Below are 27,084 nucleotides of genomic sequence, written 5' to 3'. Positions count from 1 at the left end.
CTGGGTGCCATCTGTCTGCCAGTCTCTGAGGAGGCCATGCACGGTGAATGCCATGTTCCAGGAGCAGCTGTCACAACCCAGGTTAGAGGTGTAGCACTGATTCTCTCTGCGGTCATGTGGTTCAGGGCATTTAATGAATGGAAATCTCAAACCTATTTCTAAATACTAGATTTCTTTCCCAGAGCTACATGTCATTGTTTCTTCCACGACTGGGAAACTGCTTTTTTACTTTATTTTTAAATGGCAGATAAGCTTGAGACCGGGAGAGCTTAGACACTGTTCAGATGGCTGGCCAGTGCTAGTCACAGTTCTAGCCAAGGGCACACGAGGACTCAAGGACATTGCCCTTTTGTCCTGGCATTGCGTCGAGAGGCCAATTAATTAAGAAACACTGGACCTTAATTATCTGAATAAATCAGACTCCCCAAACAGTACTAATCAATGATTCAATTAATTAAAGCATTGCATGTTATATTAAAAAAATCCCTAATTAGTGCTTAAACTAGGATTCTAGCTTTAGAATATCTATAACCCCTCTAAAAATCTAAGCATAAGTTATTTTATGTGTAAACTTTTGTGGAAGCAAGGGAATGTACCTTCTTAACAAATTTCAAAGGGGTCTGTGATTAAGTAAGAGTGTAAGAGCTTCCTTAATTGGCATGTGAAATTTCTTTACTTGGTATGTGAAAATACATTCTAACTGTACCTGGCTTTTAAAATGTGCAGTGATTGCTGATCAAGTTTCTTAACTTACTCCTTCAATTATCCAAATACTTCTTAAACCTTTCATTACAGAGATACTCATTTACAGCATCTGACACACAATTCTCAAAATTTATGATAGGAGATTCAAATTAAAATATATTATTATAATCATAATTTCAACTTGGGGTGTGTTGGACTATTTCTGCTAAATGGTCTAAAAATTGTTTAGTTATAGCTTTTGATGATGAGATTCTCTGTCAACAATTTCCTTTTAATTTTAAAAATTAAAAACTTGTGTATTTCCAAATGTCCAAACTGGCTAAATTGTATATATTAAATATGTGCATTTCTTTGTATGTCAATTATACCTCAATAAAGTTTTTTTTAAAAAAACCCAAATAGAGAAAACAAAATTATGATTGAGAATAAATCAGATAATTAAATATAGTGCTTTATTGATATAAATTATACAATCAGACCCATGAGCTCTGAAATTTTAAACACCTAACAATTTGGGTGCTGCAAAAGCATTGAAAATATTTCAAAAATAAAATGCAAAAATAGGGTTCCTTAAATGATGGATGCCAATGCTTAACAGGTGGAATTCCTAGCCACACTATTTGGACTGGTGGCTAAATACTAAAGCTGAACTTCTCTGAGTTGGTTCTCACAATGTTAGGTTTCCAGAGTCTGTGTAAGAGTGGAGAGAGTCTATAACTTTCAGATCCCTGGCAAGTGCCATTATTGGCCCCAAATATTCAAAGTTTGAGTGAAATCAGCTTTTCTTCTTGGATCTGGAGAGAGGAAACAGAGGTAATTTATTCCACCATTCCCCTCTCTCTGGAACTGGGGTTTTCATACTTGGATGCATATCAGAAAAATCTTGCTGCTCAGTCCCCTTCCAGACCAATTAAATCACAATTTTGGAGGCAGGTCCCAGGCATTGGTATTTTATAAAATGACCTAGGTGACTCCAATGTGCAGCAAAGGTTGATAACCACAACTCCAGTAAAACAGAAATAATTTTTTTAGTGTCAAATTAATATGAGGCTCTTCCTTTGTTTCAGAATGTTTTAAAGGTGGCTGAAATGTCATTGTTTGCTTGTATCACCACAATTTAGATCATGTACAGGTAACCATCTCTGTCTATCACAGCAGATTTATTCAAATTAAAAGAGGCTGCATATTATTGAATCTTAGAACAGAAAAGGGCATTCATGGGAAAACTGGTGACATTGGAATGAAGTCTATGGTTTAGTATCAATAATATGATAATATAATTCTAATATATAAAAAGCTAGGGGCTGTAACAACTGAAAAAACTGGACGGATGACCGAACAGCAGGCTGCATAGGGCAATGAAGCCGTCAGCGGGGTGGTTAGTGAGAGATGACCAAACAACTGAACAACAGGCTGCATAGGGCGACCAAGCCAGCAGTGGGGGTTAGTGCAGGACAACCAAACGACTGAACAGTAGGCTGTCTGAGGCAACCAGGCCAGCAGGGGGACAGTTGGGGGCAACCAGGCCTGCAGGGGGGGCAGTGAGGGGCAACCAGGTCAGTGGGGGGGGGCAGTTAGGGACAACCAGGCTGGCAGAGGGGAGCAGTTGGGGGCAACCAGGTCATCAGGGGGGCAGTAAGGGGCAATTAGGCCAGCAGGGGGGGGGGACAATTAGGGACGATCAGGCCAGCAGGCAGAGGCAGTTAGGGGTGATCAGACTGGCAGGTAGGGGCAGTTAGGGGCAATCAGGCAGGCAGACACGTAAGCAGTTAGGAGTCAGTGGTCCCAGATTGTGAGAGGGATGTCCAACTGCTGTTTTAGGCCTAATCCCGGAGACCCGAGGGGTCCCGGATTGGAGAGGGTGCAGGCTGGGCTGAGGGGACCCCACACCCCTGTGCACAAATTTCAAGCACCAGGCCTCTAGTGAAGTAATATTAAAATAGCTTGTAAAATATCAACACATTTGGGGATGCTGGGTGAAGGGTATGTGGAACTCTGTACTACCTTTGCAATTTTTCTGCAAATCTAATTATTTCAAAATATAATGTTTAAAAATTAAATTTAGAAAAGAGAAGGAAAGGTGGAGTTAGTACTGATGCTACAACATTGTGGATTAACTAACAATATTAAATATCTGTGGACATAAAGTCTTTCACTGTGTACTTGGATACTTTATTCATAAGCACAACTTATGGAGAAGAAAAGCATAAATACACTTCCAATTTCCTATCTGCATTCTGCTCTATATATCTTCTCTCCAGCCTCAACTAGATCCTACAAATGTCATCAACAGCAGTTAATACTGAAAGACTCATATATTCTACTCTAAGGAGTTATAACGCTGGTGGTAATATCTTATACTTCTACAGCATTTTACAGCTTACAACACTTTCTAAGTGTTAGTCTTGCTTGATTTTGCATGAGGAAATAGGCAATACAAAGGATATACCAGCCATGGGCAAACTACGGCCCATGGGCCGGATCCAGCCCGTTTGAAATGAATAAAACTAAAAAAAAAAAAAAGACCGTGCCCTTTTATGTAATGACTAGGGGCCCGGTGCACGAAATTCGTGCACTGGGTGTGTGTGGGGGGAGTGTCCCTCAGCCCAGCCTGCCCCCTCTCACATACTGGGAGCCCTCAGGCGTTGACCCCCATCACCTTCCAATCGCAGGATCAGCCCCTTGCCCAGCCTGACTCCTGGGCCAGAGGCATCAGGCCTGGGCAGGGGACCCTCATTTCCCCCCATCACTGGTTCTGCTCCCAGCCCAGGCCTGATGCCTCTGGCCCAGGCATCAGGCCTGGGCAGGGGACCCCCAGACCCCTCCGATTGCTGGCTCTGCCCCTTGCCCAGGCCTGACGCCTCCGCCAGAGGTGTCAGGCTTGGACAGGGGACCCCCATCTCCCCCTGATCACTGGCTCTGGCCCCCGCCCAGGCCTGATGCCTCGGCCAGAGGAGTTGACCCTCATCACCCTCCGATCACCAATCACCAGATCGGCCCCTTGACCAGGCTTGAGGCCTCCGGCAGAGGTGTCAGGCCTGGGCAGGGGACCCCCAGCTCCCCGCGGTTGCAGGCTCCACCCCTGCCCAGGCCTAACGCCTCTGGCCTAGGCGTCCGGCCCGGGCAGCGGGGACCCGCAGCTGCAGTCCAGCCCCGGCAGCAGGGACCTGCAGCTGCAGCGGCCCCGCGATCGTGGGCTCCGCTTTAGGCCCAGGCAAGGGACCCCTAGCTCCTGGGACTGCCAGCTTCGACCGTGCCCAGCTCCCATCGCTGGCTCCACCCCTACTTCCTGCTATCACTGGCCAGGGCGGCAAAGGCGCCTGATTCTCCGATCATGGCTGGGGGGCAGGGCAAAGGCGGCCCCAGGGCCGCCTTTGCCCTGCCCCCCAGTTCTTAGCTCCCCCCTGGGTTTCCGATCACTGTCAGTGGCAGGGGGCTTCTTCCTGCTTTCCCTTTTGCCTCCCTGCATTGTGCCTACATATGCAAATTAACCGCCATCTTGTTGGCAGTTAACTGCCAATCTTAGTTGGCAGTTAATTTGCATATAGCCCTGATAAGCCAATGAAAAGGGTATCGCCATACGCCAATTACCATTTTTCTCTTTTATTAGTGTAGATGTTTACTTTGAATTTATATTAGTTCACACAAACACTCCATCTATGCTTTTGTTCCGGCCCTCTGGTCCAGTTTAAGAACCCATTGTGGCCCTCGAGTCAAAAAGTTTGCCCACCCCTGGGATATACCATGGGCTGGAATAAAGAATGAAACTTCATCTGCATTTGATTATAAAATACAGAGTGTAAGCTCCTGCAGAAACCACACATGCACTCACACAGGCATGCACACACACACACAGTTCATGTCACAGTACATGTCCCAGTACAATGCACAATTTGAAAATACGGTTATTGAAAGATCTTATGTTAGTGTCCAGGGGCACATATAACATAGCCCTTCACCCTCTAGAGCAGTGGTTCTCAACCTTGGCTGCCCATTAGAATCACCTGGGAATCTTTTTACAATCCTGATTTCTGAACCTCATCCTCCGGAAATTCTGTTTCTTTGTTATGGGGTGGGGCCACAACATTAGTAACAAAGAAACAGAATTTCTGGAGGATGAGGCCCAGAAATCAGGATTTTAAAAAGATTCCCAGGTGATTCTAATGTGCAGCCAAGGTTGAGAACCACTGCTCTAGAGTAAGTCACACCCACAGGCACAGCTTTCATTCTTTCCTTTCTTACCAGGAAAAGGAGAAAAGTTCAGATTATCAAAGAGGCCACCAGCCAACGTCCCTTGGCCCCAGATGTTGTCAGGCCATGACTTTGTCCTGAGTCACGGCCGTCCCCTTTGTTTCTGTCTCCAGTCCTTAATTTCCTGGGGGCCCTGACACTCGCCGTTTCCCCCATGAGTCAGGTCCACCTGCCAGTTCTTTTTCAGGAACTGTCTGCAGCTGTTGCACTTTTCCACTGATCTGCTGGCCTCTGGCTGCTCCTGCAATTGCTGAAGAAACGCTCCCACCCAGACTTGAGTGAAGGGGTGGTGGTGACCACACTTTCTCTGCGCTGTGCCAGGAGATAGCTCATATCCTCTTCCTCACCACCCCCCACAGAGCCCTCCATCGGCCAATTCCACTCCAGGGTGGGGGACACCTTCCACAGGCCTGGCCTCACACACATGCACACACAAGCTTTCCTGGCCAACCCAGGGGACCAGGGCAGCCCAGACCTGGCACCACTCGATGGGTGAGTGGTCTGTGCTGCACGCCCCACTCTCCTTTCTGTGACGTGTGCCTGCTCTAGCCCATCCAGGAGAATGGCTTTCTACCTGCAGCCACTCCTGCAGGTGCCGTTGGGCAGTGATGTGACATACTCAGCAGGCGTAGTTCTCCCTCCTTAGCACAGCTCAACCTGCTCACTCTTAGATTCTTATTTATTCAAAAGGGAGGTCTCAGTGGGACTCGTGTAGAGGTCATGGCATCTTTGAGAAGAGTAACGGTACTTGGGAAATGTAAATGATGGGATATAATTAATCGAAACTTCTGGGTTCCTTTTAGTGACAAACGTATGAATACCAATTGGGGGGGGGGGTTACAGGAGAAAGGGTAGAAACACCTGCACTTTTGAAAGTAGCTGTTCTCAATGTGTATTTGTTTAAAAGCATTTTTCCCACCACTAGGCTGGATCCTTCCCACCACAGCCCTCCTTTCACAGTCGGCTTACTTGGCTCTACCCACAGGCACGGCGATCCTTCTAGACCAGGGCCACCACTCCTGCCTTCCTCTGGCCCAGTTCCTGACAGGATCAGGGCCAGGGCTGACCTGGTTCCTCCCGGCTTTCTTGAGGAAGATGCGACTGCTCCCGCTGCCTGTACCCCGATCACCCCACCATCTGAACTGTTGCTAATTCAGAAGGCAATTGGATGTTCCAGTTTGTCCAAGACAGTGCCAATTTACACCACCTTTTGCTTCCAGGGTCTGGATTTACGGTTCCCAGGCTCAGAGTATCAAGGTGCAGACATACCTGATCACCTCCCCTACTCCCACTGTGGCTGCCTCCCGCCCTTGCTTCGAGCCCATCCTGCCTTGACGGCTCATCTAGCCAATAGCTCATGGCCTCGCCTACACTGTCCTGTCCAGCCACCAACCCAAGCCTGATCTATTAGTATTTTAGAGTATCATCTCTGTAATTCTAAAGATTGCAGGAGTGTGTGTATATGTGTGTGTATACACTCAGAGGGAAGAAAAGCATTACATATTTGCTTAGAACACATTCTTACCTAGTAGTCTGCGCAGGTTTTTACCATATTCTTTTGCTAACAGTATATTAAGAAGGAAATTAGCCCGGTCTGTGCGGCTCAATGGTTGAGCGTCCACCTATGAACGAAGGTTCGATTCCCTGCCAGGGCACATCCCTGGATTGTAGACTCAATCCCCAGTAGGGGGCGTGCAGGAGGCAGCTGATTGATGTTTCTCTCTCATCACTGATGTTTCTATCTCTCTCTCCCTCCCCCTCTCTCTTCCTGAAATAAAAACATATTTTTTAAAAAAGAAGAAAATTGAAATTTTAGTGAAGATTTCCTTACTTGTGTTGTAAAACACCTCTTTATAGAGCCAAACTGAAAGGTCTTTAAAGCAAATGTACTTTTCATCCGATGAGTGATTGAATTCCTGATTTTTATTTTCTCTATTTCAGCTTAGACAGTGAAACTGCACAGATACTTTTCATTTTGAATTTATCATTAAATTCATTTCCTGTTATTGTTATTCCAACACTGGAGAGAAAAGTTGACTTTCCAGAAGTTTTCATTTAACTTTAATAGAAAACAAACTCATACAAATCTACTTAAAACAAACAAACAAACAAAAAGGCATTTCAGTTCTGAACACAATCTGCAATTTGATTATAGGAACTAGTTTACCTAATAATTTCACAATATGAGCATCACCCTGATTACATCCTTTGGCCATTCCGGGCATGATCACAAGGCCTTTGAAATTCAAATGATGAACTTGGACTGACCCCTTCCCACAGGACCCCGTGGCCTGCAGCCGAGCTCATTCTGACAGTTGGGACAGTTGTGATCTCCAGTTTCCTGTCAAGTCCGGAGGGCTCATGGGGCACTTACGTCTCATCTGTGAAGGCTATTCCAAAGTATTCCTTTTCCTTCAGATTGAAGTGAGATGCCACGAGGTCAAGCAGCTCCTTGGCCAAAAGCTTGGGCTGGAGGGAAAACAAAATGGAGAAAGGGTAAGTGATGAGAGATCACATTTCCTAAAACAGGCAATTTCTGATTTACATAATTTTTTTAAATGCAGTGTCTCAAAGCCCTAGTACATCGATGCAAATGATTCTTATAAAACCCAAAGGAGTGGATAATGAAGGCCCACTGAGTAAACAGCCAGGTACAGATGGAGACCTTCTGCCTTGTTCCTAGTTTTTTCTACTACAAACGGCACTTGCTCATGGATAGGCTATCAGCCCTGGGGCTCTCCGTCCCCACACAGGAGAACGTTTCACACTGAACAGAAAGATGCCTTACTTAAAAAAAATACATATATATATATGATAAATATACAAATTATATGTTTAACATATATCATATTTATATTTTTATAATATATGTTTTAACATATATTTAATTATATTAATATTAATATAATGAATATATTCTATATTCTATAATATACTAGAGGCTTGAAAATTCGTCCTGGCCGGGGATCAGGGCCAATCTGTGGGGCGACTGGCGGGGCGACTTGGGGAGGGGGATGGCCCCTGCTGGCACCTGCCTTGGCCAGCTTGGCACTGCCTGCTTGCTGATTCTGTCCCCCACTGCCTCCTGCAGGCCGGCTTTGCCCCCTGGCTCCGCCTCCGGCTGCCTCTGGTCGCCCCCTGCTGGCACCTGCCTTGGATGGCCTGGGGCCTACAGGCTGGGGGCAGCTCCTGTGTTGAGCATCTGCCCCCTGGTGGTCAGTGCGCATCATAGCAAGGGTCGATTTGCATACAGACAGTCCTCGGGTTATGTCAGACTCGACCTACGTTTTTTCGTGGTTACCGCGCCATCTCCCATTTATTTATATAAAAAAAAAAGTTCCGTCATTTTGAGATATGTGCTTTATGTTTTTATTATTTATTTACCACAAGATCAGGAATTGTTATCTTTCTTTTAAATTTATTTTTTTTAAACATATTTTATTGATTTTTTACAGAGAGGAAGGGAGAGGGATAGAGAGTCAGAAACATCGAGGAGAGAGAAACATCGATCAGCTGCCTCCTGCACACTCCCCACTGGGGATGTGCCCGCAACCAAGGTACATGCCCTTGACCGGAATCGAACCCGGGACCCTTCAGTCCACAGGCCAATGCTCTATCCACTGAGTCAAGCCAGTTAGGGCTCTTTTAAATTTCTTTCACTGTTTCACTTCATTACTGCTGTGTATGTGCTTCATGTGTGTGAGTGATGTAGGTGCTTATGTAGGTGGGTTCTGACTTACGGCGAAATCACATTATGTCACGCTGTAGGAATGGATCTCTGACGTAACCCGAGGACCTACTGTATTAGGCTTTTATTATATAGGATATTTTATGTTACATATGTAATATGTATTGTAATGTATATTTATTTAAAATATATTAATTATCTACTTAAAATATGTTTAACATATCATACTTATATTAATGTCATAATCAATAGATTACATATTATACAATATCTATTAATATATGTATTTAACATATACTTATACAGTATTTGCTATGGGCCAGGCCCTGCTCCAAGCACTTTACAAATACTAGTCTCCTTAAACCTCATCACAGCCCCAGAAGGTGGTCCCATCACTGTACAGGGAGAAGACAGGGGCCCACAGACTAAACATCTCTGTTTAAGTACTGGGGCGGGATCTGAATCCTGGCTCCACCCTTGAACATGCTCTGTGATCCCATAATTAAAAATCCAAACAATGAAAGTATCTTTCTGCAAGAAATGTTAAAGCTATGGCCAAAGGGCCTTGGGAATGTTTACGAATAAACTGAAAATGCACCTTCCATTTGCCTTTCCAAAGGAAAAGATGAGCCTTTACCTATGAAGGTTTTTAGCATAAGATCATTCCTAAGCATCTCTCCCAATGTAAAGGAGTTCCCAGAGCTTTAGGCATGAAATCATGTAGATGCCTGCACTGTCCATACCTCATTAGCTTGGGTCCATCCCTGTTGACATGACCACAGCTACCAGGCTCTGTCCGATGGAAACACAGGACTACCTGGGAAGAGTCATTTCTAAATGAGCTCCCAGGTCAGGTATATGCAAATGCATTGCCTTTGCTCTATGACAACTACTCCATCCCAAGCTCACTTGCTGGATGTCTCCAAGCTCAGAGCAAAAACAGATTCCAGAAGAGAAAACGTATGCTTGTTTGTGTATGTACATGTATGTGCATGTATAGCCTTCCTGAGTGTATTTCCTCTTCCGGCGGCTACTCTGTTGCACTTCTCTGTTAGGGCAGTGGATAAGACATGCAAATCAAAGTCTACTTGACAGTTTTAGAATTACCATATGATCCAGCAATTCTACTTCTGGGTACTTATCCAGGGGAAACAAAAATACCAATTCAAAAAGGTACATGCACCCCCATGTTCAATGGCACATTATTCATAATAGCTGAGACATGGAATCAACCTAAGTGTCCATCAATTGATGAATGGAGAAAGAAGAGATGGTGAATATGTACAATGGAATATTATTCAGATACACAAAGGAAGGAAATCCTGCCATTTGCAACAGCATGGGTGGACCTGAGTGTATTATGCTAAGTGAAATAAGTCAGACAAAGATGAATTCCATTATAATCTCACTTATATGTGGAACCTTAAAAAATTTAAAAATAACTCCTAATACAGAGAACAGATCAGTGATTGCTGAGGAGGTGGAAGGCTGAAATGGGCGAAGGTATTAAAAAAAAAGAGACAGTCTAATTTCTTATTTTGGGCACTGCTCTGTACTGCACTGTGTCCCCAAAGAAATTCACATGTTATGTTGAGGCCTAACCCCGATGTGATGATCTCTGGAGACTGGGCCATTGGAAGATGATTAGATGAGGGCAGCCCCATGATGGGATTAGTGTCCTTATAAGAGGAGACACCAGAGGGCTTGCTTGCACTTTCTCTCCACCGTGAGAGGGCGCAGTGAGGAGGCACACCAGAAAGAGAGCCCTTCCAGGGTGGATCCTGATCTCCCACTTCCAGCCTCCAGAACTGTGAGAAAATACATTTCTGTTGTTTAAGCGACCTAGTGTTTTGTCACAGCAGCCCCAGCAGACGAAGACAGGTGCACGCCCTTTGGTTCAACACTGGAGTGTCTAATATGGGCACTGCACGAGCCCGCACTGCAGGAGATATAAAACGAGCAGCATATAGCTTGCCAGTGAGGACTTATATTTTCCCAGGGGCACAAAGTAAGGGCCGATGTTCCTTTGAAAAAGCCAAAGCAGATGGTTCCCCCTTGCTGCCTGGCTCCTGGGCTCACAGGGTGCCAGCCTCTAGGCCTCAACAACCTCCAGTTTACCAGTGAAACAGCAGGAAAGGACAACAGAGGGTTTGAATTGAGGGCAGAGCTTCCTCCCCCCAGAAGATGTAAATTAACTGGAGAACCCATCCTGATAAATCAAAGCCATCTAATATTCTATACTTGCGTCCACACTAAAATTTGAAAAAGTGGAAAAGCAAACAGGGAATGCAAGGCTCTATGTAAGACCCTCCTTCATAAATAGTGGCAACCTACCACGCGGAATGCAGTGTGGCACGCGTGGCCCATCTCAGAACATCTCTGATCAATTACAAAGTAGAATCCGAGAGGAGGGGGCTCCTGAGGCTTCTAGCTGTGCTTGCTATGAGCTGCTGCCGGCACCACCTCCACCCCCCGCAGGCACCTGGCTGCCCAGATACAAAGCATTTAAGGTTGTGACTGAATATAAGGCAGCACGGCAGATTTTTAAATTGCATAATCTATCTGTCCAAATGATTGCCACCCCTTTCATAATAGCCACAGTGTTTCTACGATGCCTGCTATTTCTTAAAACACTTTTTTATAATCTTTGGGTTTGCCTTTGAAGCTTGTGTCCCATTTATAAAAGCATCCTCACTATTAATACATTTTCTTGCTCTCAGAATGAACTTGTTTTTCCCATTGGCTAATGTCACTTGAAGTCAAGTGTACTGAATGGGGACAGAGAGGGGGGAGGAGGTGAGCATGCTGAGTCAAACTGGTTTATACCATGAGGTGTGACTATAAAGTAATTATTGTGGGTTCTTGAGGGTCATGGTGAGGTTTCCAGCCCTGACTTAGAAATGATAGAAATAAGATTGCCTTCTCTTTGAGAGGTAAACTTTAAAGCCAACATCTCAATAGAACTGGTTAGAGAAACATAAATTTACCCAGGAAGAGAAAGAATTATGGTCATGCACCACTTACCAATCAGGATATATTCTGAGAAATCTGTCCTTAGGTGATCTCACTGTTGTGCAATACTGAGTGGGGCAATACACAACCTGCACGGTACAGCCTTCTACACACCCAGGCTGCACGGCATAGCCTAACGCTCCCAGGCTCCGAGCCTGTACAGCATGTTACTGTACAAAAGAGCATGAGGTTAAATCAAGCACAAGAGAAAATGATGGCAATCAAGAGACAAGGTAAGCATGAGATGTTTGAGGCTGCTGCCAGCACAACATGGCACACTGTGTTACAGAAAACTGTTTTATATATGAGCAGAAAGAGTACACTAACATAATGATAAAAAGCATAATAAATACATAAGCCAGTAACATATTTATTGTCAAGTATTATATACTGTACATAATTATATATATCAAGTATTATGTACTGTACATAACTGTGTGGATCACACTTTTATCTAACTGGAAGAGCAGTGGTTTGCTTACATCAGCATCACCTCAAACATGTGGGTAAAGTGTTGAGACCATTGCATGGACTATGACATCACTAGGCGATAGGAATTGTTCTGCTCCATTATAATCTTATGGGTCATGTATGTGGTCCATCACTGACTTAAACATTATGTGGAGCATGAATGTACTCTCAGGGCTAGAACAGACATAACAGGAGTAAATACAGTGATCATTCCATGGAGAGGGCAGGGTGAATGGAAGGTGTATGTGAGGAGAGGCTGGAGAAGCAGTTTGGAAAAGGGAGGGGAGATGTGGTCCTTTTATGTGGTAGCAATGGGGCTACTTTAGCTGATCATATTAAACACTCAAATTACCTATTTAGCTCTCCTTCAAATAGCTTCCAAAGATCTTGCTGAGGCACTGCTGTCTTAGACATGGTGCTGACCATCATACATGCTTGTGGGACCATCCTATATAATAAAACCCTAATATGCAAATCAACCAAACAGTGGAATGACCAGTCGCTATGATGCATATTGACTACCAGGGGGCAGATGCTCAATGCAGAAGCTGGCCCCTGGTGGTCAATGCACTCCCACAGGGGGAGCGTCGCTCAGCCGCAGTGGTGAAGGCAGGAGCCTCTCGCACCTCTGTCTCAACACTAAGGACCCCTCAGGGCATGTCCGACTGCGGGAAGTGGGCCTAAGCCAGTAGGCAGACATCCCTCAAGGGGTCCTGGACTGTGAGAGGGTGCAGGCCAGGCTGAGGGAATGCCCCCTCCAGTGCACGAATGTTGTGCACTGGGCCTCTAGTCTGAAATAAGAGGCTGTCATTCCTTTGCCAATGAAGACTCCCACCTGGAGCTGTCAGGGGCTGGGTCACAGCAAAGCCAGGATTCCCAACGAAATCAAGCTGGTGTCAGAGATCGCCATTAACCCTCTGCCATGCTGCCTCTGTTTCCGGGGTGAGCGGTCAAGGATCATGGGCTGGACTTGGGGGGGAAGGGCGGGGTATGTCTGGATGAGGCTTACAACGCTCAGTGAACCCAGTACACTGGCATTCCGACATCAGCACTGACAGTTTAGAGTGTGGTAGTGATTTATATGTAATCAGTACTTTGAATTTGGTTAATGTGAGTCTTCCCTGAGCCTACAGAGCTAAAAGTCCGATTCAGCACCTTGAGGAAGTCACCAGAGTAATGCAGCCACCTAGGAGCCTCTTGGAGACAGACTTTTGGCCTTTCCATGGTGACCTAACCCTGTGATTTAGCCTGTTGACACAAAACTCTTTGTATTGGGATTTCTATAGTGAACACATAATGAATTTTCTTGGCGACTCATAAGCTGAAGGCAACCAAAAGGATTTGAGCAACAGCATCATCGCCAGAATAAACATGATCTCACTCTTTTCAATGACTGCATCCATTTGGATGCCTGTCGTTACTTAAAAAGTGTTTTAAGTTAGTCCCATTGAAGGGATTGATAACAGATCCTGGAAGATGTGGATGTTACAACTCTCAAATTTTAAGTCCCTTTGAAAGCCATACCCTATACAATTACTGCATCATGTATCATGTTGTACACCTGAAGCTATTATAATGTTACATATCAATTATACCTCAATAATAATAATTTAAGAAGCCACCCTCTGTCTTTCCCTCCATCAGTGACAGCACTCCCACTAAACGGATGGACGTGTAACGTAAGTGAGAAATAAACCTTGTAAAACTGCTGAGATATTTGGGGTTGTCTGTCATCAACAACACAACCTAGCTCATCCTGACTGATCGGGCATAAAACCTTTTACTTCTCTGTACAGTTGGTTTAAGGCATCAGCCCTGTGATTTCCTGAGCTTGCAAACTCAGGAAACTCAAGGTAAGACAATACCCTACCTTGACGCGATGATGATTAATGTAGTACATTGTTCCAAACTTTCCTTAAACTAATTTAGAGAAATTGCTGGGTAAGCAGAAAGCTTTATGCTCTTATGTACTTTGAAGGGATGTTTACAGAATCCTGCTGATTATAATTCGACAATTACTTGCACTATAAACATCTGTGGAGTTTGCAGGGATCTGGCTGGGAGTGAGGCCAGGGAGGCAGTAGCCCAGTCAAGTTCTACAGGACAAACTGGGCAGGGCCTCAACATGGGCCCGAGCAAAACAGGGTTAGAAGCAGCCTGTGCTGCGTCACTGGTGATGCAGGCCCTATGAGGTCACTACATGGTGGGACAAAAGTAGGTTTACAGTTGTGAGTATGTGAGTTTATTTCTGTGTTATTATTTATTAATTATTGCATCATTTCCAAGAACAACTGTAACCTACTTTTGCCCCACCCTGTACATTTAAGACTGACTTTCTCTCAGCCTGTAATTAACTTTATTCCCTCAATAGCGTCTGGGAGGAGGGCGGAATAACTCCTCGTCATCACTGGTCCGACTCTGCAACCCAAATCCGAGTCCCCGAGGGCTCTGGACTTTTCCAGTGGGAAACCCTGCACAGATCAGCACACACGGGGCTCTGGAAAACAGGCCTGCCTACTTCTCCGCCTCCTTCTGAGACAGGATCAGACAGTAATGACAAAAGAACACTTCACAGAGCGCAGGACCCTGAAGTGCTCCAGGCACACACCCGTACCACAAGCCTTTAAGCTGATCTCTGTGAGCTGTTTGGACAAAGTCTGGGGACAGAAATCTAATGAGGTAGCACCCTGGCACCCCTCAGTCCTCCACAGAATATTTGTACCATCCCGCACCCATTAAACCACCACTTTGAACTTCACATGGTCACCTCCCAGACAGAGACTCTCAGACAAACTTTATCACCTCTCTGGGCCTCAGTGCTCTCGCCTGTGAAATGATGGACTAGGTTGATGGAATGGATTCCTGCCCCAAAATATTATTCTTTATGTTATTATTAAATGTAGCTTCTTCCTTCCCTAAAGGCTGCCCAGCCTTCTCAAGGGTCTGTTTACCCACTTGAAAAAGCTTTATGACCATTCCGGATCCCACCTTGATCTCTTAAATCAGTAAGTTAACATATTCCACCTTTCTTATATCATCTCAGGCAGGTCACTTAACTTCTCGGTGCCTCCGTTTTCTCAGCTGCAAAAAGATGATGCTTATACCATCCAGGCTGTTCTGAGGATTAAGTGAGTCAATATCGATGTGCATAAGGTGCAAAGGACAGTGCCTGGCACAGAGGGAGTGCTCTATGAATCCATTATGAATTACGATAATAAGCTTGTAAATGGTATCAAATGTCAGCCTGATATTTAAGACTACCCTGAATATGGGCCCAATTTGCCTAGCCTATCTCCATTCTGCCTAATTACCTACCAAATCACTCATTTGTGTGCAATCTATTAGCATTGGACTAAAGAAAACAAACACCAATCTCATTTGTATTTCCATATCCTTGTTCACTCCATCCTCTCTCCTCCCCCTTCCCATTTACATTTTATCTTGCTCAAGGCCACTTCTTCCAGGAAGACTTCCATGACCCTCCCACCTCCAAATGGTGTCTTTCTCCTCTGAATTCCTCTAACATTTACCACATGTATGTACCTTATTCACCCTTGGTGTGCATGCTGTTGTGCTGAGATAAATTTAATTGAAAAAATGTTTAATTGTGGTAAAATAAACATAGCCAAAAATTGACAATCCTAACCATTTTTAAGTATATAGTGCAGTATTGTTAAGTCTACTTGCATTGTTGTGCAACTCACCTCTAAAACTTTTTATCTTGTAAGACAGACCCCTGTCCCCATTAAACAACAACTTCCTACTCCCCCTCCCACCAGTCCCTAATAACCATTCTACTTTCTCTATGAATTTGATTACTTTAGATATGTCAGATGAGTGGAATCTTAAAATTTATCCTTTTATGAATGGCTTACTTCACTTAGCATATGTCCTCAAGGTTCATTTATGTTGTAGCAGGTATTTGGATTTCCTTCCTTTTGAAGGGTGACTAATATTCTGTGGTATGATGAGAACACATTTTGTTTATCCCGTCATCTGTCACTAGACACTAAGGTTGCTTCCCTGTTTTGGCTACTGTCAATAATGCTATCAACACAGTGAGTGGATTTTGTGTGACATGACTTGTTACACCTTGTAGTTGGCCACTGGTGGCCTCCAAAATGATATGCCCACATTTTAGTCCCTGGAACCTGTGAATATTACCTAACTTTACAAAGGCTGGGATTAAGATTCCTGAGAAGAGGACCTTATCCTGGATTATCCAGGTGGGCCCTGAATGCAACTGGGTTGGGAGAGACAGTGGCTATTTTGACAAAGAGACACATAAGAGAAGGCCATGTGAAGACAGAGGCAGAGTTGGGAGTGATGAAGCCACTGTCAAGCAAGGCTGGAAGCCAGGAGCAGCTAGAAGAGGCGAGGATCGGATTTTGCCCTCCAGCCTCCAGCATGGCTCTGCTGACAGCCTGATTTAGACGTCTGCCTTCCAGAGCTGTGAAAGATCCCTTTTCTGTTATGTTAAGCCACCAAGTTGGTGATGATTGTTACAGCAGCCACAGAAAACTCATACACACCCTCAGACTGAAACCCCAAACATTTCTTAGCCCCATAGCACAGCAGTTCTCAACCTGTGGGTCGCGACCCCTTTGGCGGTCGAACAACCCTTTCACAGGGGTCGCCTAAGACCATCCTGCATATCAGATATTTACAATACGATTCATAACAGTAGCAACATTACAGCTATGAAGTAGCAACGAAAATAATTTTATGGTTGGGTCACAACATGAGGAACTGTATTTAAAGGGCCAGAAGGTTGAGAACCACTGCCATAGCGCTTGGCACAGACTTCTTAATCACGGGAAATTCAGTATTTGTTGGTTTTTGAGCTGTGAGTAAACTTGGATCTCAGTTGAAAGCCCGTTACTAATACTTGAATTCTGTCTTTAGGCCACAGTGATGTGGACCAGGAAGTCACATGCAGGTGGACAGCTTTGTCTCAGAGCTGACCGGGGCAGTCTATGGCACAGTGGGTTTCGCCTGGGTGAATTCTCCCCTCAAGCCCCTTTCTGTCACCCACCATTCCCTTGGGCATCTCCTAGATTCTAAATCAATGGACCTGTCACTCCTGAACTGACCATATTAAAACATTTAAAACATTGAATATTTCCCCTCTCAGCTTTCAGAAACCTCCGAAGACTGACCCTGTCACCTCTCCCTCCTCCCCAAGGCTGTTTTGCACACTTTGCTTTGCACACAGTGACCTCTGGGCTGACAGGTGACAGCTCCAGGGCTGGGCCACATCCACCTGCCCTGATGGCACTGCTGGGCCCCTGGACCCATGGAGGTGCTTCCCTGCCCTGTAAAAGTCGCTGCAACCACGGAGCAGGCAGGAACAGTCGGTTGGGTGCTGAGCATGGCCAGCCTGCCCTTCCTTTCCAACTTCCCTAAAAACCTGAAGGGAGGGGAAGGGTGGCTCTGCATAAATGATGCAGGAGCAGAGATGCCTCTTTGAAGCCTTGCCTGTTATTATCTTTCCTGGAGCAGCTGAAGCCTGGCCCCTGCCCTCCCCCTAGGGGCAGGGTAAAAAGCAGACAATGCTCATTGCCTGTGCAGTATCCCTGGGGAGGGGCACCAGTGATGGACAGAAAGCATGAGGTCATTCTGCACACAAGGGTCTGGCTATTCTCTCAGCCCGCCCCCCCTCCCCCCCCCCCGCCCCCTGCCATCCCTCCCTGATGCTCAGGCTGATTAGCTGAGAGGCTGCTCCCTTCCTGCCTCTCTGGGCAGCTCCTGGCCTCTGGGAGGCTGCTTCCTTTAGGCAGGCAGATGTGGAGGATCACGGGGCCTGTGCTCTTCTGGGGAGGTTGGGGAGGTTGGGGAGGTTGGGGAGGTTGGGGAGGTTGGGGAGGTTGGGGAGGCGGGGCGGGTCCTACGCTGCATGGGTCCTGCCACCGGGTGCATCTCTCTATCTTGGAGGTCCCCATCAACCTGAACCCCAACATATGAGATGAATGCTTTATCTCCACCCAGCTTAGGAGTGACCAGCAGCAGACTGTCTCAGCAAGACTGGTCTAAGCACGGTCAATACTAAAGTTCTGCTTACTGGGTTCGGCCTGGATTCCAGTGCTGCCCTAGGTGCTTTCCAGGAACTGATGGGGTCAATCCTCACCCAAGAAGTAGATGCCAGGATTACCCCATCTGACAGAGAAGAAGCAGAAGCAAGAGAGAAGTAACTTGCCCAAGGCACGCAGCTGCCAACTGGAAGACCGTAACCCCACAGTAGGGCGGGGGGAGGTCACCCATGGATGCTGGATTACGTGAAGAGCCAGACAGACCAGCTACCCAAATCACTTCACTTCCAGGGGAGGAAACTAAGTCTCAGGGGTCTGAGCCTGTCCAGGGACCAGGGAGGTCAGCTCAGCTGCCAGAACAGGTGGGACCAGGACCCAAGTGCCTGCCCAGCCTTCCTGCTATTCCACTGAAGCGGGGACTGAGCAGGACACACCAGGAAAGGCTGCAAAGCTCTGAAGCAGGAAGAGAGAAAAAAACAAATAAAACCAAAGTGCATCAGTGACATGGGGTCCTTGCAGGCAAAAAACAGTCAGTGGCACACCCTCGATGAAGGTCTAGGTTTCCTGGCCCCTCTAGCTGCCTCAGCCCCCTCCCGCCAGCACAGTCATCCTGTAGAGGCCGCAACCCCCCCTGTCCCTCCCCCCCCCCACACACACACACACTCCTCCTCCGCTGGTTCTGGGCTGCAAGCTTCCCTTATACCACCTCATTTAACTGTCAAAGCAGCTCTGCAACATTTACTGACAGGGACCCTGGGGCTTAGAAATGTTAGTGCTCAAGGTCATAATCCCCCCAAGGACACCGAGGGGCTTGAGTCTGGGGCCGCCTCCAAAGCTTTGGTTTTATGCACTGGGGTACAGATCCAGCAAGGAACACACAGCCCAAGCGGGGGGGGGGGGGGGGGGAGGTCCTGCAGCTGCCTTTCCTAAATGTGATAAAATATTGCCAGACAGTAAGTTCCCAGTGGGCAGGGAGGTTTTAGCAATGCTGTAGCCCACACCCTAGCACAGTGCCTGCCACACTGTAGACCCTGAATAAAGGCTGTGTGTTGGTACAGTGGGATAGACCAAAGGCCATTGTTTGATCCGTGCACCGGCCTGGCAGGGAAGCCGGCACAGGAGAGGGTGGCACCTGCACTCTCCAGGCTGATTTGAAGCACAGAACTGCCAGGCAGAGGCAGCGGTGCCGGAGGGAGCTGGATGGGACCAGATGCCATATGCTCAGAGCGAGCGGCCAGGTCTCAAACCCCTCATGTGCCTCCTGGCGCCCAAGGAGGCCGTGATGCAAACTTAGGCAGCGTTATCTGTAAACCCAGGAAAGGAGATGCGGGGTCCCCATCCCTCACCCTGTCTCAGTGCGCCTCTTCCTCCTAACCAGCCTCCTGACGCCACCTCCAGTCACAATCGGCTCCTTTAGTCATTTGCCGCCAGCTGCTCCCCATTCTCTCTGCTTTCATTTAGCTCTGCCCTTAACCCAGGATGGGGGCTCCTAGGAAACAACCTTTTGGTTTCCCAGTTGTCTCCCCTCACCCCACTCCCCCTTTATACTATTCTTTAGGCTAGTTTATTCCCTGGTTCTTGCCCTCTTATTTACACATTGTTTCTTTCTCATTTTGCTAAGATACACGCTGCCTTGGGTTCAGAGAAGTTGGGTTGCTATCAGCCTGGGAAGCCAGTCTCCTCCACGCATCTGAATGATGCCCGACGGGAAGGCTCTGACAGGCGTACATAATTACTGCTCCTCCAGAAATGCAAAGTACCTCTGCCAGCCCGCTGGGGAGCCCCTGTATTCAGGACCCGCCCCTCGGGACTCTGGGCAGCGGGCAGGTGTTCATTAGGGAGCGCCTGCCGATTAGCATAGAAATCCCCTCTCCAGCCTGGCCTGCTCGGGGCAATGTCATAAGGACAGCGCATCCATGCGGCCCCCTCGCAGCGTCTCTGCATTAATGACATGATAGCTGTGTCAGTGAGGCGAAAACACAAAAGACACACAGGACTCAATGTGCCTCTCCCATGCAGAGCGGCAGGTCTGCAGCCCGAATTCAGAGATGTTTCTAGTAAATATGGGGATGCAAAGGTTCCTGGGATGCAAGCTGCATCTTTCAGTCATGTCTACCACGTCCTTTCTTTTTTCCTTTAAAAAGAACCCTGCTCTGCACACCCTGCTATGACCCTACCTTGTCCTACAGTGAATAATAACTGACTATTCTGGATGTAAACTGTCTGTATATTTACAAGTGAGTTCTCCAGGACCGAACTGGCAGCCTTTCCAGGGGGGCCAATTTGAACTCTAGGTCTTCATGACATTGCATACGGAAGCACTCCCATCACTGGATGCTCAGGGGAGAGCGGAGCAGGGTGTGGTCCAGGAGCACAGGAATCGGAGCTCTGAAACAGGCTCTGTGCGGTTCACACGGAGGCCCTGAAGCCTCAGGCCAGTTTCGTCCAATCGACAGTTCTGTAGCAGCGGGAGCTGGGCGCTCTTAGGAGTTTCATCAGTAAAGGTGTGTAAGGCGATAAGGCGGAAGGAAGAGTATGGCGGGGCCATTTTCAGGGACAGGTAAATTGGTTGCTGCTATGTTTCCAACGTACATAAGGGTGTGGCTCATGATACCTGCTGTCCTTTGTTTAGAGTGTGCCTGGCTGGTATTCAAACAACATGGCTTGCCTTCTAGTGTGATGGCAGTGAGAGTAGGGAGGTGCAAGGGGGTGAAATAAAAATATACACACACATACATTTACACACCCACTAAGAGTGTGTGTGTGTGTATATATACTAGCACTGCTGTGATTGGTTTTTAAACGTAAGTACCCTTTTCATGCAATCTAGGCAGTGGATTTGTGGTCAGACCACAGGGCTTGAAAACCCAATTCTATTCGATGTGTAAAGTGGTCAGCAATGCCGAAACCGGTTTGGCTCAATGGATAGAGCGTCGGCCTGCGGACTGAAAGGTCCCAGGTTCGATTCTGGTCAAGGGCATGTACCTGGGTTGCGGGCACATCTTCAGTAGGAGATGTGCAGGAGGCAGCTGATGAATGTTTCTCTCTCATCGATGTTTCTAACTCTCTCTCTCCCTTCCTCTCTGTAAAAAATCAATAAAATATATTTTTTTTAAAGAAGTGGTCAGCATTTCTTTTCACTTTGAAACAGCAGAAGGACAATATCTGCTTCACAGGGTTGTTGCATGGATTCCAAAAATGATCATTTATAAAGTGCCTGGTACAAGGAAGGTGCTCAGTAAAAGCAGGTTCCCTTTTCCTTCAATCGGTAACTGAATTCCCATAGAAATTACTTATCCCCTCATCACGTGACAAGGACCTACTCTGATCAGAACCTAAATCCTCTTTTGAGTGAACTGTCCTAACCTTTACTTCAGGAAGCATGAGTAACGCGTCACCGCACAGTAAGGAGAACAGAAAGCAGACACTTCCCTCGGAACTGAACGTACTGAGGCAGACTCACCCCGAGTGGCACACCTTCCCCACTCCCAGTGTCCCACACACACTGGGAGTAATTTACCTTCTCACCACCAGTCCCTGCCTCCTGCTTCTTTGGGGTTAAAATGGCCTTTACTGGCTAAAGAAAGAAGAGAAAGAAGTCTCCTGCTTCAGTGATACGTGGAGACACGGCACTGGCTTTCCCATGTTTGTCAGCATTTTAACTTGGAAGTTCCCCACATCTCCTCCCTGTGGGTCCCTTCCCCATGGCTCTTGCAAATTGCTGGCAGGTACTTGCTGGAGAGATGCACCATGCTCCGCCGGGTGATGTCATCTTCAATATAATTAAAAAGGCACCGTCACTGGGAGGGGGATGAAAACACGCACAGGTACTGGTTTCCCAGGAGGGGAAGGAGAGAAGATTAACTCATGGCTGCAAAATATTTATTCCTGAAGAGCAGTTTCATTAAAGTCAGACAAGCAACAATGCCAAAGGCAGGGCAGCCCCTCCCTTGTACCGTGCTAATTAAGTGGATGCGAGCAGATGCTGTGCCGCGGGGGTCCAAAGAGAAATGGTGAGCTTATAATACCCTCATTTTCAGATCAAAAATACTATTTTACTACTTACCTGCAGCCTCCAGCCCCCACTTCCAGAAGGTTTGGAGGAGGCTTACACCATTTTAAGTTGTAAGAAACAGGGATGAAGGGCATAAATGAGACAGAGCCCGCTGAAGACAATCAGGTTACGGGATAGACTGATGCTGCCAATGGCAGAGTTTGCTAGGGTGCACAGGCAGACGGACGGAGGAACAGGCTGGGCTTTCACTCACACACACACACACACACACACACACACACAGCCTTTTCCTGGAAGTGCACCCAAGAAGGAATGTGTGGTGTGCTTCCACATGTAAGTAAGGGACAGTAGACAGCCTACCAACCTATCCCCGGGAATAGGGAAATGCAGCTTGCAGGCACTGTCTGAGGTCAGCCCCAGCGGCGCCTGGTACACAAGCTCTGTGCACCCCACCTCACAGGGCAGATGGTAAAGCGGTCTCCTGAACTCTGACGGGATATTGTGCGAGAGACCCTATGTTAGATATTTATGTAAGTGAATCCGGCCAGGAATTTTGGAGGCAATATTTTATTAGGTTTTTAACACATGCTAAAGGCGGCCATTAGGCAGCTTGGCATTGATATTCTGTCTTGGTTCCGAAGCCAAGTCACATAAGGAATATGAAGTCAGCCCCAATTCAGCCAAAACAAAACAGCCCTCTGCGGCCTGATAAGACGAGAAGAAGGAATCGCATGCAAAAAATCACATTCAAGAAAGTGAAAGCAGGTGAACTGGGCCAAGGACTATTGGATCTGAGTGGAATGGATCAGAGGTGTGGCACAGTCAGCCAGGAGGCAGCGAGTGGCCTGGACCCGCATTTCCTCCTGGGTAGGTCTGCAAGTCCCCCCTTGGAGACGGGCGGGCAGGGGGCAGCCTGCACGCATGCTCAAGGGTGGGTGAGACAGCAGGAGGGAGCAGGGGGTGGGTCCCTCTGCTCCGACTTGCTTCTTGAGGAGCCCTGCTCTTTACTGGGGCTCCACCACTGCATGTCTGCTCCCATCACCACCATGCCCCTCTCTCCCTACTGCCCAAACTACCTCTTATTCAAAAGTCTATGAGGTAAGCGTCTGCAGGGAGAGCGTCTGATCTCACACCCTCTCTCTGGCTTCCACCCTGGCCGACCTAGCGGCTGGATGGCTGACTCCCCGCTCAGAGAGGACCGGCAGCCTTTCCTGATGCACTCGGCCCACAGCAGTTTCATCTTAGTCACAGTCTATTTCTTTCCAAGAATGACCCTGTCTTGGGAGCAGAAATGGTGTCCTCTATATCTTTGTTTCCACAAAGCCTGGCCCAAATATTCATGGTTAAACGACTGCATGATGGGTAGGTGGGTGTGTGGATGGATAGATGGATGGATGGAGGGATGGATGGATGAAGAGGTAAAGATAGGATTTGAGCAAGAGAAGCCTTCATACTGATAAAAACCAGTGTCCCCTGAGTTCCGTTTGCAGGTCAAGGCCCTTCTCAATATTCACACGGGCCTTGGGGGAGTTCATCTCTTCTCCTGGTTCTAACTCCACCAAATTACAATGCCTCCCAAAGCCGGCAGAGACTTCTTCCTCAGTAAGCACAGGCAGGCATCTTCAACTGCTGGGATCCCTGTCTGTCCACCAGGACTCTCCTGGAAAAGGGCCACTTTGGGGCCAACGCTTCTCTCCGTGGATTCCCCAGTGAACCCCAACCACCCTTAACAAGTGGAGCTGAGGAAGTGGGGAGGGGGGTCTGTAAGTGGGAATAAAGAAAAGCCAGGAGGAAGGTGCACATCCCCGTCTGTGCTCTTGTCCCCTGCCTGTCTCTTTGTGTCAAAACAGTTTTCATCAAAATACATCAGGGGCCTGGCAGGGCCATCTGCAACATTAGCTGGAAGGCTTTCAGTGAGAAGATCCACCCCCTGACCCCTCCTGTCCCATGTTAGCGCCCAGCGATGGCCCATGGGGGGTCAGACCGTGAACTTCCCCATCCTGCCCTCACTCACTCTCTTTAAGGCCTTACATTTTCCTTTCCAGAGTCGCAGCAATACTCTTTACATTCATAATAGTGTGTCAATCTGCAGAGAGAGAAATCACCACAGGCTGTGACCCCGTGGCAGCAAGTGTCACTGGTTGCTAGGCAGACTGACCTCTGGGCAGGAAGCTGTGACTCCTCGCCCCCCTTTCCTTCACTTCCACAAGGAAGGGTCAGCCTTCAGCCCAGGTCGCAAGCATAAAAGAGATTCTGTTGTCTGTGCTGCTGCCTTTCAAAACCTCTCTGAAAGGCTCCTATCAAAGAAGTCAGGGATTCGAGACAGCACCAGCATCAGAATGAGACAGTGAAGAAATAATGAAAATATGACATCTCTTCCTCCCAGAGCTTCTCCAAACTCATGGTGCAGGAGAGAGAACCCTGGGCCAAGATCAGAGATGCAGGTGCTGTCCTGACGTGCTGGCCCCAGCGTTCTGTGGTACCAGGAGCAGAAAGGCTGTAATACACAGTCAACTTCTAACTGCTTTATTTTGCCTAGTTCCACCCCTGCAGAACCAGCACGAAGCTGCACTGAACCCCAGCACTGCCGCACTGCCGGCTAACACTTTATAAGAGGCTGAAAGGGAAGCTTAATCCTGTAAGTTCATGTTCCAGGGGGGGTGGGGGGGGGGAGTGAGGAGGGGGGATATACATAAACACATGTCCACTTAGTACTGTAACTTCTAATTTTTAAAATTATTCCTGACTTACATCTTTGCACAGGACACTTCTCAGCTGGACAAGGAGGCACAAAGAAAAGCACAGTCCCTACTGGGTTTTTAAACCAAATGTGACCTCTGATCTCCCAGTAGAGCTCCCCTAGATAATACTGATCCCACGAGCTGCCACCAGGAGACCTGGGCACCAAATCACGGATCACTGTTAGAACACGGGAGCATTTTGGAGTCAGAGACCTGAACTGGAATCATGGCTCATGGCTCAGCAGTTTAATTCTTCAGAGCTCAGTTTCTTTTCCAAATGCATATAATGCTACCAACCTTATGCATGTTGTGAAGATGAAATAAGACTACATACAAAACAGAATCCAATTCTCAATACGTGCTTATTACTGAATGCTTGTTAATTCCACTTTCACTGTCTCTATGGACTTAGGTCTACACCCAACCCACATCCTCATTCCACGTTGCTTTCTTCAGGCAGCGGTTCCCCCAGTTGTCATCACAGGGGAACAGCCTGCGTTCACTGGGAGAGGCCGAGTTACTGTGCCATGGTGCTCAGGCATTGATGGGCTCATGCCTCTATTAGAATTCATCAAACCCAGAAGCTCAGGACCTATATAGCTGAGCCAGAAAAACATCTCCTCCTGGCACATCATCTTTAAGACTTTCCCTTTCTTAGTCAGAGAGTAGACGAAAAAATAGACAGAAAACAAAACCCAAACCCTGCCCTGACTTGCATTCTAATGCATGTGAGGTGGGCTCTGGTGATAAAATTTGACCAGGAGAATTGGTTCTCTCCATTCGGGTCCCTGATGCACTTCCTGATGCTCTGACTCTTGCAGCATCTCTTCACAGGTTCATCCTAAGCCCTGGCTGGGTTGTTCAGTTGGTTAGAGCGTTGTCCCGATATGCCAAGTTGTGGGTTCGATCCTGGCCAGGACACATACAAGAATCTACCAATGAATGCATAAATAAGTGAAACAACAAGTCTCTCTCTCTCTCTCTCTCTCTCTCCCTCTCTCTACCCTCTCTCTCCCCCTAAAAATCAATAATTTTTTCAAAAAGATACATCCAAGGCTGTGCTTTCAACTACTTGAATAAAGTGCCCTCCTGGTGCACCAACAGCAGTAACAAAGTCCAGGACTGTAGACTGTCCTCTAAAAGCTGTTTCTCCAAATGTGCCTGGTGCTCGGTGCAGAGCTGGAGGTTCCAGACAGCAGACAGGAGTCTGGGCAGAGTGTCACCGGGATGTTCTAAATTAGTGAGTCCCAGCCTTGGCTGCATAGGAGGGTCACCTGGGAAGCTTCCCAAGGCCCACCTAGAGAGGGTCTGGCTTAATTAGTCTACGAGGGGCCCAGGTGCTGGAAGCCAGTCCATCCTTGCTGCTTGACACAGTCACTGCAGGGAAGAAACATCTGCACAGCATATGTTTCAAGGGACCTGGCGTATATGGCATACTGTTCTTAATATGTTTGCTCACCTTCTTAGCACTATGTGTTTTAACCAAGGTCACCTCTCCAAGAAAGGTTGTTTCCCCAGGTAGGGATTTTTTCCTGAAGTTAGGGAGGGAATAAAACCCATTAACTAAGTGCCAGGTGAGTAGTTAATCACTTTAACTACGAACAATCACCCTTAAGCTACATAATCTTTACTCCCTGGAATGGAGATAAGAAATGCCCTAACCTTTGGATTAGAAATTGACAGGATTAAAATCAACTGGTATAAATACAGATGTAACAAGACAATAAAAGACAGAACTTGGCTGGAGATCCTGGCTAGAGATCCTGGCTAGGCTGCTGATCAACTGAACACTGTCTCCGCGTCATTCCTTCTTTGCCGACTCCGTCCACACCTTTGGGGACCCCTGGACCTGCTGGGGTTGGACCCCAGCACCAAGGGATCAGTGGATTCTAATGTTCAGTTGGATTGAGATTCTGCTCCAAGGATGTGGTAGAGCTGGGCTTTAAACCCGGGGAGTTTGACTCCAATGCTGTGCACTTGACCATGAGGAAGCCACACTCCTGTTTCTGCTGCTGCTTGTGGAGAAGAGAGAATTAAAAACCAACAGAGCCCTGCTGGTGGTTAGAGCACTGACCCACGCACTGAAAGTTCGATTCCTAGTCAAGGCACGTACCTGGGTTGTAGGTTCGATCCCCAGTCCCAGGCCTGGGTGCATGCAGGAGGCAACCAGTA

General features: G+C 47.2%; 1 protein-coding gene across 7 annotated transcripts in view; it reads right to left on the bottom strand.

Annotated features, from left to right (window-relative positions):
- Positions 1-27,084, bottom strand: part of FRMD4A (FERM domain containing 4A) — a 335,840-nt gene that overhangs the window by 146,776 nt on the left and 161,980 nt on the right. For all 7 annotated transcript variants that reach the window (XM_059660122.1, XM_059660132.1, XM_059660112.1 and 4 more), the window contains exon 3: positions 7,331-7,425. In XM_059660122.1, the coding sequence (XP_059516105.1) occupies positions 7,331-7,425 (95 nt within the window). The remainder of the gene's footprint in view (positions 1-7,330; positions 7,426-27,084) is intronic.

This window comes from Myotis daubentonii, chromosome 1, assembly GCF_963259705.1.
Source record: "Myotis daubentonii chromosome 1, mMyoDau2.1, whole genome shotgun sequence".
In the NCBI taxonomy this organism is placed as follows: Eukaryota; Metazoa; Chordata; class Mammalia; order Chiroptera; family Vespertilionidae; genus Myotis; species Myotis daubentonii.
This window is presented reverse-complemented; position numbering and strand designations above follow the sequence as displayed.